The sequence below is a fragment of the Heteronotia binoei genome, chromosome 9 (assembly GCF_032191835.1).
Source record: "Heteronotia binoei isolate CCM8104 ecotype False Entrance Well chromosome 9, APGP_CSIRO_Hbin_v1, whole genome shotgun sequence".
Classification (NCBI taxonomy): domain Eukaryota; kingdom Metazoa; phylum Chordata; class Lepidosauria; order Squamata; family Gekkonidae; genus Heteronotia; species Heteronotia binoei.
In genome coordinates, this window is record NC_083231.1 from 88,286,968 (window position 1) to 88,300,578 (window position 13,611).

Consider the following 13,611-nt stretch of genomic DNA (forward strand, 5'->3'; position numbering starts at 1 on the left):
AATGGAACAACAGGGGGAAACCCCCTCCACGGGGGCTGCCCCGACACCGCAAGTGGCCCCAAGACGATCGACGCGGGAGCGCAGAGCCCCCGCCTACCTACAGGACTATGTACATTAACTAGGGAGGAGTGTAGTGTATCGCACTCAATGAAGCACCGCGCGGCACAGGCGACCAGGGGAAGTCCCAGGTCGCCTGGCGCAGCGCGCGAGGGCTCTCCGCCAATCACGATCAGTGGCGGGAAGTTTGACTGGCCAGGATTGGGCTGGCCAGTCTGGGGGCCGTTCCGGGGTGAAGTGTTTATAAAGCGGGTCCCGGCCCGCGTCCACCATTCTTGTGATGTACCAGCTAATAAAGGACATTGCCTTCAACACGTCTCGTCTCCGAGTACATTACAGTTATCTTTAAAAAATTCAATCCAAAAGAAAAAATATTATTTAAAAAATTCCAAAGAGGAAAAAAATAAAATTTTTGAGATCTCTTTTAAAAAAATTCTTCAGGGTAAAAAGGAAGCTACCCTTCCTTTCAGCCCTTCATACTTCCAGTGCTATGAAAAGTTTAGATGATCAAAAATTGTTGTAGCATAAACTTTTTTGTGTTTGAGCCCATTAAAGCTTGTGGTGTTGAGAATGTGCAGTGTATAATCAAATAACCCCATACTATCATACTAAACTTTAGAAATATGGATCCAGTAATCAGAGCCATGTCTGTGTATGCAAGCCATACTTCTTTCTGTCTATTCCCTATCAGCAAATTTATTTTAATTTATTTAGCAATTTATATTCTGCCCCACCCACAAACAGGCTCAGGGCAGATTACAACAAAATTGAACAATTAAAAGCAATAAAACCCAACAGTAAAGCATTTAAAACCACTTATAGCTATATCTACTTTCTGAATAAAACTTTGTTGGTCTTAAAGGTGCACTTGACTCCTGCTTTGTTCTACTGCTTCGGACCAACACGGCTGCCCACTTGGATCTAGCTACATCTACTGTCTCTGTTCCCCCCTCCAATCTGTCCTGCCTGTCCATCTGCCAGCACGTACAAGCAAATTTTGCAACTGCGTAGTAGCTGCAATTCATGGACTGGAATAGGTCACACAGGCATAGGAATCATACTTGTACATAATCTGAAATCCCTCCCAAAGTCACTGAGAAGGTACAGTGATTGGCTGGAAAGGGAAATGCTGTTTAGAAATGTCAGTCAGGACAATCCTGTTTAGTAGGAAGACTGACTGACATTTCTAGTTGGACAGCGTCATGCCAGGTATGTGTGTATCTGCTAAATCACACTGTCTCCTTCGTTCCCCACAGATTATTAGACAGTGAGGCACCAGAATAACTGTAAGATCATGATGTTTCTAATTACTCCCAAATATTGGGATGGTTTTGTATGGATTCAGAACATTTATTATATTTTACAATGGGCACGGTTAGACCAGATCTTGATTAGTAAACTGCTGACTATATTCTTTGTCAGACAGAAACACTACCAAACTAATTAGGTATTATGTGAATCAACCCATAGACTATCTTGTGGGTATGCAATACTACAGTGTGATTCATATATAATGATAAGCTATGTTTTGTCATTATAGGAATGAACCTTGGAAATCTTTTGCCTCAGAAAATAATAATTTCCATTTTCACAGCAAACCAGTTCATCATAACTGAACCAAAGACTACAGCTTGTCTTGGAAGTCCAGTTAGGGTTAGACCATGGTTTGAAATCTAAGTCACTGTTTGAATAGGGTAATACTATGAGCCATCTTGAGCCATGGGAAAAGGCAAGATGGAAATATTTTAATAAATAAAATGATTTATTTCCAACCTGTGTGAAATATGTGCATGCTTGAGGATTCTTAGGCATAATTTCTCTCACAGCAAACCATGATTGTGATTGTTTCTGGCATGTGAATTCTGCCTATACCTCAGTGTTGTGCTTCAATTTAGGTCAGATTATATGTTTGTATTCCAATCAAATACTCTCAGAACAAAATTTCTGTGGTAAAATCTTACTTTGTGACAACTGTGCATCAAAAGATTCTAGTGGCAAGACTCTGGAATTGACTATACCATGGTATATTTAAGTGTATGTTCAAAGGAAGAAATGCTTTTGTAAAACTGTGGTAAAAGCACATTTTACCACATTAAAGAAGTACAATGTGAATTGGCTCTGGGTAGGAAGGGGAATCTACTAAGAAGCTGGATGTCCCATAATACTTGTGTCTTTTTAAGGGCCAGTGATTGCATGATATACAAGTAGTCAGGGAAGAGTAGGATCTTTCTTTGAACAGCTGAAAGATGTTCTTAATCTCCATTGTACAAATGAGCTTCAGGTTTTGAGGTGCCTTGTGACAACAAAAATTAGTAAATTAAAACTGTGCTTACTGTGACTCAGCATAGGATTGCTGAGTGTGAACTATGATTGTTAATACTTTTATTAATACTTGTTTTGAGAAGAAATCTGAAGTGCAGGAAGAAGCATGCTATAGAAGTTCTCCTCAGCAAAAGTTGAGCAACTAGCTCCCATTATTAAAGTATAATGCCCCAGAACTACCCAATGTGTTTTGTTCATGTATAGCAAGCTGAACCTGCTGGGACGAAGGGGAATGGAAAACACCATTAGTATTGCAATAAGAAGCATACTGCTTCCCCACATGCGCACACACACAGTATAATAGTGCTAAGGCAAAAATTGAAAAACAGTCTTTCATGTTGGTCTTCAGTTGAACAGCTAGATTCAAGTCCAGTAGCACTGTAAGAAACTGACAAGATTTTTGGAGTATGAACTTTCAAGAGTCAAAGCTTCCTTTGGTATCTGACAAAAGGAACTTTAATTCTCAAAAGCTCAAACCCCTAAAATTGTTGATCGTTAAGATAACTATATTTATTTGCCAGATCATACCAAATCTGTCTGATCCAGTTAAAATAACAGACACCAGATCTCTTCCTCTCTCCCCCTCTTAAAAGTTGCCTGCCATTCAAATCTCAAAAGCCCTGGCAAACAAGCAGGCCTTGCAGCACCTCCTGCCCTCTTCAAGGAGCCATTCCACAGAGCCATAGCCACAACAGAAAAGACCTTGGCTCCTCAACAGAGGTGTTGAACTCATTTGTTACAAGGGCCAAATTGGACATAAATGTGACTGTTGTGTCATGTGTGACCTTAAATGTAATGGCAGGTGCTGGAGATATAAACTTTTTAAAGGACTGCAGCTGATAAATTCTGAGTTGTTGTGTCCAAGGCACCGTGGGCTGGGAGAGGGGATTGCAGAGGTAAATCATCATGGACAGACTGAGAGCCAGTGGTGCAGCACTGGGCAGATGCTCCTGTGCTGCCCGGAGGAGGGGAAAACCCCTTCCCCAGCTTGCTTTCACCACCAAAGGTGTGAACCCCAGGCCCCAGAGTGAAAAAAGCAAAGCATCTGGGTGTGCACTCCCCCTGCCCCCAAGACACCATGGAAGGGGACTGGAAAGACAAGTTGAACTAACCTCCCTGCCTGCAGAAGTGGGGAGACCCAGGCCAAGTAAAGCCTGATAAACCAGAGACACCCATGTGGCTTGAGTATGACAAGTCTTGAGTGTGGCAGAGGCCCAAGGCCTCCAATAAACAAATATAACCAGAGCTTGCCAACATCCTCCTCTCAGCAGCCACTACTTACAACTAAAGGCCTCTGGCTGAGCCATGAAGAAGGGAGGACCAGCTACTGAACTGCATGCTTGGCAGGACTAGGCCTCTGATATGTGGAAGAAATGCTGAAGAATGCTCCCGTATGGGCTAAAGCACACCTCATAAGAGGGTCAGATTCAGATTTATGAGGGGGTCCAAATACAGTGGCAGTGCTGGCTGCCTTCAGGCCCAGTAAAGGATTGTCTGCACCCCATACCTTTGGCCATCTGGGACAGCATCCCTGGAGTCTGCAGGCTGAGAGGAGAGGCATGCAACCTTGCCTTAGAACCCTGAGCTGGCATGAATGCAGCAATGGTGGCTCTCAACTTACCAGCAGGGTTGCCAATCCCCAGGTGGGAGTAGGGGATCCCCCAGTCTGGAGGCCCTCCCCCTGCTTTAGGGACATCAGAAAGTGGAGCAGGGGGAGGAAATGTCTGATGGGCACTCCATTATTCCCTATGGAGACCAATTCCCATAGGGAATAATGGAAAATTGATCCATGGGTATCTGTAGCTCCAGAGAGCTTTTTTTTTTTTTAGATAGAGGCACCAAATGTTCAGTATAGCATCCAGTGCCTCTCCTCAAAACACCCCCCAAGTTTCAAAAAGATTGGACCAAGAGATCCAATTCTGAGCCCCAAAAGAAGCCCCCCCCCTATCCTTCATTATCTCCAAATGGAGGAAAGGCATTCAAAAGGAGTGTGGTCCCTCTAAATGTGAGGCCAGAATTCCCTTTGGAGTTCAGTCATGCTTGTCTCCTGGCTCTGCTCCTGGCTCTGCCCCCTCAAAGTCTCCTGGCTCCACCCCCAAACTCCCCAGATATTTCTTGAGTTGGACTTGGCAACCCTACTTAACAGTGAGGCTATCACTGAAGCAAAGGAGTTCTGCTTGATTGCTGCAGATATGAGGTTCCACTGTGCTGAAGTCAAAATCAGCTGGCTCCGCCCACTTCCCCAACAGCCTCCTGTTCCCTCCTTCATACCAGGTCGGATAAGAACCCCGGATAGGCTGGTTCTGTCCTTTGGGCCTTATGTTGGATACCCCTGCTTTAGTCAATGCCAGATGGGCCACCCTAAGTGGTGAGACAGCACACAGATGGCTGCCTGGCAACTGCAGTTGGAGCTTAAGGGCACATGGAAGGAGATGGCCCTGTTGCCATCAGAGGCCAAACAGATGCCTCAGGGAAGCTCACAAGCAAGTTATGAAGGCAACAGTCTTTCCTTGTTCTTAGTCTCCTTTCCACCATTTGTTACTTGAAGGCAGGCCTCAAATTCAGTAGGAGCTCACAGGAGCACAGCTCCTGAACCTTTCTGTGGGTTCCCTCTCCTCCTCCCCACCTTGTCCATTGAATAGTAGGTGCAGCTACATAACAATCCCTGGATGAGCTCCATCACCTATTTTTCTACAAAGTGACCCCTGCTTAAAGGTATGGTGTATAATTGCCTCTGAATGCGGAAATCCCACTTATGTTTTGTGTGCTACAGCTGTTCATCCATCCATCCAAATTAAAATTAATTTTAAAAGAATGCAAATCATGCTGTTTTAAGCATGGATTACTGTAACACACTATATGTGGGGCTGTTGTTGAAGATATTCACAGAAATGTGGAGGTCTGTCTCTTATTGGGGTAGTCCATTAGGACATTACACCAGTCTTGGGGCCTCTTCACTGGCTGCCAATTTGTTTCTGGATCCAGTTTAAGGTACTGGTATTAGCCTTTAAAGACGCTCATGTCTCTCAATATCAACCTGTGTGGCAGTTGTGCTCCTCACAACAGGGTCTCTTACCTCTCAAGGATGCTAACTGTTAAAGCCCAGGATTTTCCTGCTGTTCCTCTGCCACTATGGAATGGCCTCCCATAAAGGGTGAGGCAAGTACATATCCTTGGGAACTTTGGGTGAGGTTGTAAAATGGAGCTATTTAAGAAGGCTTGTGGGTTAACTTGAAGGCTATGGCAGTAAGCTCTCAATTAACTATTTTAATTAAATGTTTTAATGATTTTAATACATGTGGGGGGGTTTAAACTGTATTTATTTTTGCCACTTGTCTTGGGTTCTGGCTATGCCAGGAGAAATATATTAAATAATAAAAAGCTTATAAGTTGTTGTAAATTGTGGCAAGAATGTCCAAAGGAGGGGAAATGTCACATATTTACAGATGCCTCTGCATATACAAGCATATACAAGTAAAGTATGATCAGCTATGGGCTTGAGGGAGAGTTGCAGTCTTTATTGTAGGGATTGAATGTTAAGTGTCTGATGGAAAACAGCTTTTGCCAATATGTTGTTTTGCCACACCTGTCGTTGCTGTGAGAGCTATGTAAACCCAGTCCTTTCCAATAGGCCAGACCCATTGAGTTTAATGTGCCTTGACTAAACTGGGCTATTTTTGGTTCAGCTAGCAATAATGCCATCATGATCATGTTACTTAGTTCTGACCTGGAAATAGTATGGGTCAGCCAGAGTCCATATAAATAAACCCATTCAAACTTAACTTACTTCAGATACCATGTTATAGGAATTATTTAAAAAAACCCTATACATATTGGCAAATAGTCTTTCAGCTAGATATCTTGGTTTTGATCAGAACCTTTTTATTCTTTATGTCCTGCTAGATATGTGACCAAATGTAATTTTTCAAAAACCCTATACTTTACAGCAGTTAGTGTGTTGGGCTAGGATCTATAGGGTTGCCAGCTATTGGCAATGTTGGCTGGCAAACAACAGGAGCGGGAGGGATGGGGAGAGGGAGGGATGGGGAGAGGAAGGGAGGAGGATGTCACATTAACAGTACAGTGTCACTTCCAGTGTAAACCTAGAAGTGTAGGTCATCCCACCCCCCACCAAACCTCTGTTTTATCATAGCATTTGGGGTATCCTAGATAATCACACTGACCTCATTTCCAGGTTTATACTGGAAGTGATTATTCTCATTTCCCCCTGTTGGTCACTGGGCAGAGAGGGTCTTCTGCCACAATGGGACACTTGGTAAACCTAAGAAGACCTTCTGCCATGGAAGCTTGCTGGGTTATCTTGTGCCAGTCACACACTCTTGGCCTAACCTAACTCACAGGGTTTTGAGAATAAAATGGAAGAAAGCAAAAAATGTAAGCAGCTTTTGTTCTCTATAGCAAGGGCAGCCAGTGGTAGCTCTCCAGATGTTTTTTGCTTACAACTGCCATCAGCCCCAGCCAGCATGGCCACTAGAGACGCTACTAAATCATCAGTTTTTAAGATTAAAAAACCAGGGGGAAGGCGTAAAGGATGGCAGTAATTATTACTTTGGAATGCATAACAAATAAGGAAATGTTGGAAAGAATTTCCTTCAGATGTGGAAAGGTTGGTCTGCAGCAGTTCTTAATATGTGTAAGAGTAGGCAATAGGTAATAAAATACCCCCAAACCCTGGATATGTTTGATTATTGATAAGCCTCTACTAGAAAATTGTAGAATGTGATGTGTTGCCAGGGGAAACTAAAGAATACAATCTGAAGTCCTTAGACAAGAGAGGATGGTTGTTCAAACTGAGATTCCTGCCATGGGGAAGATTGGTTAAACCTACTTTTCCTTGTCCCTTTGAGCTCAAATTCATCCATACATGTTTAAGACAGTACATATTTATTCATTAGCAAATCCAAGTTACACAACAACAAAATGACCCTGCACTGGCTTCTGCGTCACACACACCCTTTCGTAATTCAGAGTGCAGAAAAGAGCCATTTCTGGGGAAGGGGAAGGAGGAATCAACTCAGTCTCTGATCTCTGCATGTCAGAAGTCATCTTAATGCCAAAATTTCAGTGTTACCTAATAACTTGAGAGCATTTTTTAAAAAATACTCAATTTTTTTTCCTGTGCACCAATTTCTTGTTTCTTTGCGGCTGGCAGATCTGTGCTCTAGCACAAATGGCAGAGACGGCGGATCTTGTGGCTCGGGCTCAAGGCTTCGCATATGTAAAATGTGACTCCCAGCGCTTTGCTTTGAAGCCTAACCACAGCCAGGGAGCTGTAATTGCCGTCTTTGATTGCGCCGACTTCACTTGCGGGTTGGGCTTTGCTCGGGCATGCCTGGCTTGGCGAGACTTCAGCTGCAGCCCTCCAGTGAAGCCTTAGATGTGGGAAGTCTTCAGTCTCTGAAGCGCATACCTGTGGTTTCTTGAAAAGAATCCTGGCTTGACCTGTTTTATATCTGTAAGGCAACACTAGAGCTGTTCCTTTAAGGCTCTGATCAGCTTATTGGCAGGGAATGGAAGCAACTTCCAGTTTTTTAGCTCATGCTTGCAGAGACTTGGACTTTTAAAGAAACAGTTTTTAGAATAAGGAAGGTTTTTACTTCAGAGACCACTGCATCAGCATGGAAGTTATGACACTGCATGCCTTCCTACTGAGCTACTGTAGAACAGGGTCATTGGAAGCAACATGAGGGCAAAACCTGCAGTGAGAATGGGTGTCAGCAAAAAGCCACCCTTTCCTCTATCACTGTGGAAGTGGTTATCACCAGCAGGGAGGAGGTTTGAATCTAGCTCACTAATATTTGATAGTCAATATAAAGACTAAAATAAAGCAGTACAAAGGAAATCCTGAATCTCACACTGCACAAATTTGCAATAATATTTGCAGCCTTTTTTCAGTCTGTGATAGAAAAATGGGGCCGTTATTAACGTAAAAGTCTAATAAGTGCTACAGTAGCACTTTGAGGGAAAATTACTTTTTGTTTTTAGTAGAAAAAAACTGTCCACTTTGAGGACAGAAGGCCAGAGCAAGGCCGTGGACATTATTTTAACCTCCTCACTTCAAAGACAGGCTGCTGGTAAGAGAAGAGGGCGGCAGTGGAGAAACTGGAACCATCTCAACAGAAGGGCATTTCATTTCCTTCGGCAAGGAATGCATTCCTGGCTGGTAATGGAGAGTCAGTCTGAATTGCAGCGCTTGTGTCAGACCGCTGTGAACCACTGGCCTGGCGCCTCAAGGCCGTTCCTCAACAGGAAACAGAATGTTTTAATGTAGGACTGAGAGGAAAACCTTCCCAGGAAGAGCAACCTGGACCAAACCTTTGAAATTCTGGGATGAAAAGGCCCAAAGTAAATATAAATCGGCAGGGTGCTCTCTCCAGTGTTCCTTCACTGTTTGCTTGGCCTCTCCTTCATGCTCCTTGGAAAAGTAAAGCCCTTCATGACTCTTTGATCCCAGTCTTCTCGAGGAGCTTAAAAAAAATAAGGCAGGAAACCAAGGGATGCTTTAAAAAAAATAGAAAACCTGGGGGTAGGGTAGCTTTATGAGGAAATAGGAACTAGATTAGTTAGCTGCAGACGACCACCTTGGTTGAAAGCAACTCTTTTCTAGGGGCACTTGACTTTGTATTTTGAAAGGTCATGGAGATTTGAATGGAAAAGGGAGGACAGGAATTCCACTCTACTCCCCATCACATAGGAACAGGTGTACGTTTCCTCTTCGTTATAAAGGTGTAGAGAAATGGAAATATGCTCCCTGTAAACTCAGTCAGTGAAATGTGTTTGTTGTGCAGCGGTTTACCTGAAGTACTCCAGCTGGCCTACATACACAGCTTATTTGACTCAGAAGTTGCCACTATATTGGCAGTTGTTCGTGTTATTATAGGGATAAGGCTCATTGTGAGAATAAGTACAATGGGCTCTAGAAAGAGACTCTGGCTGTGGGCACTCAGCATCAATTTGCTGTGGCATCATACCATGACGATGATCATGCAGACACTGAAGCTCAGCATTCCTTTCATGTGCAGTAGGTTGTTGCTGCCTTTTCCTGTGGTATTCAGCCATGCAGCTTTTAGCATCAGTGTGTGCTTGTGGTGTATCCTGCCTTTTTTGACCTGGAATGGTGGTTATGGTATGCTGTAGAGTGTACACTTGAAGGCAGCCATTTTCTGTAGGGGAAGTGATTTGACTTCAGCTTTCCATCTCCTCCCCTCTTCCTGCAGCCTCTACCTAGAAAAAGTGCAGTTTTTCTCCGCAGTGGGGACCAAAGCAAGGAGGGAAGCAACTTCAGCAGAGTATAATGACACAGAATATACCATTTTGTGCAAGGGATCTGATCTCTGCTATCTGGAGAGCAGTTGTAATTCTTAGTGATCTCTAGCCCTTACCTGGAGATCGGCATTCCCTGGGAGGAAATGGCTGGTTTGGAGGGTGGAGTCTGTGGCATTATACCTGTCTGAGGTCCCACCCCTCCTCAAACACCACCTTCTCCAGGCCCCACTCCTCGCATTTCTAGGGATTTCCCAACCTGGAGTTGGCAACCATATCTCCTTCTCAGCCAACCACCAACTTACCTTTATCTGCCCCTCTGACTTCAGTTTTCTATCTCCTCCCCCTTCCCTGCAGCCTCTACCTAGGAAAAGTAGTATTTCTCTGCAGAGAGGACCAAAGCAGCTTACATCATTCTCCTCTGCCTCTTTTGATCTACACAAGAACCCTATGAGGCAGGTTAGGCTGAAATCACCCAGTTAGCTTCCACAGCAAGAACCTGGGTCTGGCAGACCCTGCTCTGAAGCACTAACTGCTATGTCATACTGGCTGTCATAGGGAGGCTGCTGCTGAATCGGAGCAAGCAGCCAAGCCTAGTTATATCATTCCAGTCAGGCGGCACCAGGTCACCCAGAGGATGCTGCCAGCCCTAGGATAGCCAATCTCCAGGTAGAGCCTGAAGATCTCCTAGTATCACAACTGATCTCCAGACCTCTCTCCCCCTGGAGAAAATAACTGTTTTGGAGGGTAGATTCTCTGGTATTATATTCAGCTGAGGCCTCTCCCCTCCTCAAACTCTAGCTTCCTTAGAGTCTACCACAAAATCTCCAGGAATTTCCCAACCTGGAACTGGCAACCATAGTCAGGATTGGCCCCAATGAGTTCTCCCTCAAAGGCCAAAATAGGCCTGGAAAGGACCTCCTCTCCTTACCTTTTACAGACAGAACCAAGCTTGGAATACTAGCAACAGCCACTGAGGGAAAATGGAAGATCTGGTGGGGCAGGCCAATAGGACATGAAGACAGCTTCCCCAGTGGCCCAATTCTCGTTTGTCCTGGGGCTGGAGGAATTGAGTGACACACAGCTCAGTCAAAGGGAGGGTCGGTGCGTCGTCACCAGTATGGCTTGGCTTTTATAACTATAAGATGATGGCTGCAAAGCATGGAGCTTGGCAGGGGAAGACAGCCAAACTGTTTAAATAACTTGGGATACAAATATACAAAACCATTATCCTCACATGTGTGGTTGTGCAAATAGGTTCATGAGGATCTTGTTTCCCATTCATTGGCTGTTCCTCACAAAAAACGTGCAAAAAAAATCATTGAATTGATACATGGATTTGAAAACATCAGGATTCTTAAATGCTTAAAATATAATAGGAGCCTTATTAGGCATCTCACTAAAATCATATGGAGACCTTCATTCCCCTCCCCCAGTAATACCTCTTGTGCTTAATTTTGAAGGGAGAGACCAATGTAGAGAATGTGCAAGCCATTCAGTTCTGGGGCTTGACACTGGACAGTTGTGGTGGGGCATCTTCTAATACTGTGTTCTGCCTCATCAAGGCTGGGCTGGTGGCAGATCATCACTTCCCCCGTGCCCATCAGTTATAGCTGTTTCTATGGTGAATGAGGGTAAGGCCCACATCTCAGTGGAAGAGCCTCTGCTTTGCCTGAAGAACATCCCAGGTTCAGTCCCTGGCACTCATCAGAGTGTGGATGCTAAGCAGTGTCCATACTCCAGCTGGCCTACATACACAGCTTTGGATAAGACACCACTAAGGAATACTCTACCAAGGAAGGCAATGGCAAACCACCTATGCTTCTCACTTGCTTTAAAAGCTGCTTTCTGGGGTCACCGTAGGCCAGCTGTGACTTGACAGCACACATGGTAGTGACAGTAAATACATTTCTCTGAAAACCTGGAGAGTCACTGTCTTGGACAGATGGTCTGATTCAGTCTAAGGTAGATTCATGTGTATTCAAGGCATTTTTAAAGGAAGGAGCAACTGCTTGGTGGGAAAGTACATGACTTCCATGCAAAAGGTTCCAATTCAGTCCAGTCTCTTGAATTAAAAGGAGAGCTGGGGAAGATCTCTTGACCTTAGAGAGCTGCTGCTAGCATAGGCAACATTAAGCTAGGGTTGCCAGCACTGTCTTGGCAAATGGGGGATTTTGAGGGTGGTGCCTGGAGAGGGTGCAGTTTTGAGATGATGTTATTTCTGGTTGAAGGGTAAAGACCATAGAGACACAGGGAATTGCTATGGAGGTCATTTTTCATCTACTTTTTCTCCTGCTTAGTGATTTGAAAGCAGAGGATTGGGGCCGAGGACAAAGGGGGTTTAGTTGTTATGGGGTGGGCAAATGGCAAGCCTAAACTGAGTGGTCAAGTACATTCGCTCAGCCCTGTCATCTAGTTTCGTGGTAGTGCAAGCCCAACTTACAAATTGCTTTGCAAGCATTATAGAAGTTATGTACTTTGAAGCTTTTTGCAATGCTCTCTAAAGCACTATATAAATGTAAAGCAGCATTGCTATCAATTAATGAAATGTCGATGCATCAAAAATGTTTTTGTTTCTCTAAATGTTTTTTTTCATTCTCCTGTGTTTCAGGTGGAAAGAGAAATGCATTTTCGACATGCAAAGCAAAAGCAGCAACATCAGGGCCCCTTCTTGAAATGGAAGCTTGTTAAATTTCCAGGCATGTCCTTCACCTGCACGGACCACCACTAAGGAGTATGTCTCGGATGTCTAAACTTGCCCTATTGTCACTGCTAAGGACGCTGAACCATAAAGACAATCACTGCCATGTCCTTTTCGCTACCATGGACCCCTAAAACTGACACCCTAAAAACAAGCAAGATGAGCATTTCAGAACTACCCGTTTGCAGAGAAGCTCCTCACCCTCCCTCTGCCTTACGCACTCCTTCAGTTGTATGTCACACGTGAGTCAGCATCAAAGTCCTTCAGCTGTGTTGTTTTTGCTTCAGCCAGCAGAGTGGTGTGACCAGCCAGCGGTGACTCCCATTCTGGCTTTTCACAGAGGAGGAATAGAATTGATCTGATGAGGAAGGCACAATCCAATTTTATTTAACGGTGTAAAAGGATCAACCTTTAGCTTTTTGAAAAGAAAACTTGAATGCTTTTATATTTTAGTTATTTCCTTTGTGTATATTTTTATTGTCCTTGTGGTTTTGAAATAAGCATCAAAAGTCTTGAATCCTTTTTCTTTTTTTAATAAAAGGAAATCCCTAATTTTTTTTTTCTTACAGAAGAGGAACAATTGAGATGAGTATGTGGCTTTTCTTCCTTGGTTAAAAGTTTGTAGCATAATTCCTCATGTTTTGCATATGCTCTGGAGTCCTATAATTGCACCTATCAGCTGGTCAGTAGCTGTGTTGATTCCATCCCACCCTGTTCATTTCCTCTGTACGTGTGTAGCCAACACACTTCATCCTATCTGATTGCAGTGAGCTTTCCTTCTCCTTTTTACCTACCCTGATTTCCTTGTACAAAAGGCCCAGCACTTGAATTATTATTACTTCAATTGTTCTGTATTTGTATCTGTTTTTGTTAGCCTGGTTAGTGGGATTTTATGCCAGTTGTTGAAATGAGCTTCGATGTATCCATTTTTTTTAGTCGAGGCACAGCCTTTGCCAAAAAAACCCCGTCAATTGTTATATATTTTTTGTCATTCCAGTTTGAGTTAATGTGCTGAGCGTTTGTTTTTTTAAAAAAATAAAAGCTTTGTAATAAAACTATAAATACTTTTTGATGGGTTGAAAATGAGTCATCATTTGATTCGAAGGACCAATGGAAGAATACTTATGGAATTTCTGTGTTTCTGGACTTTTATGCTTTTACTCTCTTGGCACAAGCCATTTGGGAAGAAAGTGCCCATGGACATTTAAGTGAATTTTGACTACAGTTGCAATATTTAGGCATATTTG

At 43.6% G+C, this 13,611-nt stretch overlaps 1 protein-coding gene across 6 annotated transcripts in view; it reads left to right on the top strand.

Moving 5' to 3' along the window:
- Positions 1 to 13,431, top strand: part of LEF1 (lymphoid enhancer binding factor 1) — a 146,440-nt gene extending 133,009 nt beyond the window's left edge. For all 6 annotated transcript variants that reach the window (XM_060246940.1, XM_060246941.1, XM_060246942.1 and 3 more), the window contains one exon: positions 12,275 to 13,431. In XM_060246940.1, the coding sequence (XP_060102923.1) occupies positions 12,275 to 12,354 (80 nt within the window). In that variant the 3' untranslated portion in view covers positions 12,355 to 13,431. The remainder of the gene's footprint in view (positions 1 to 12,274) is intronic.
- The last annotated feature ends 180 nt before the right edge of the window (positions 13,432 to 13,611 follow it).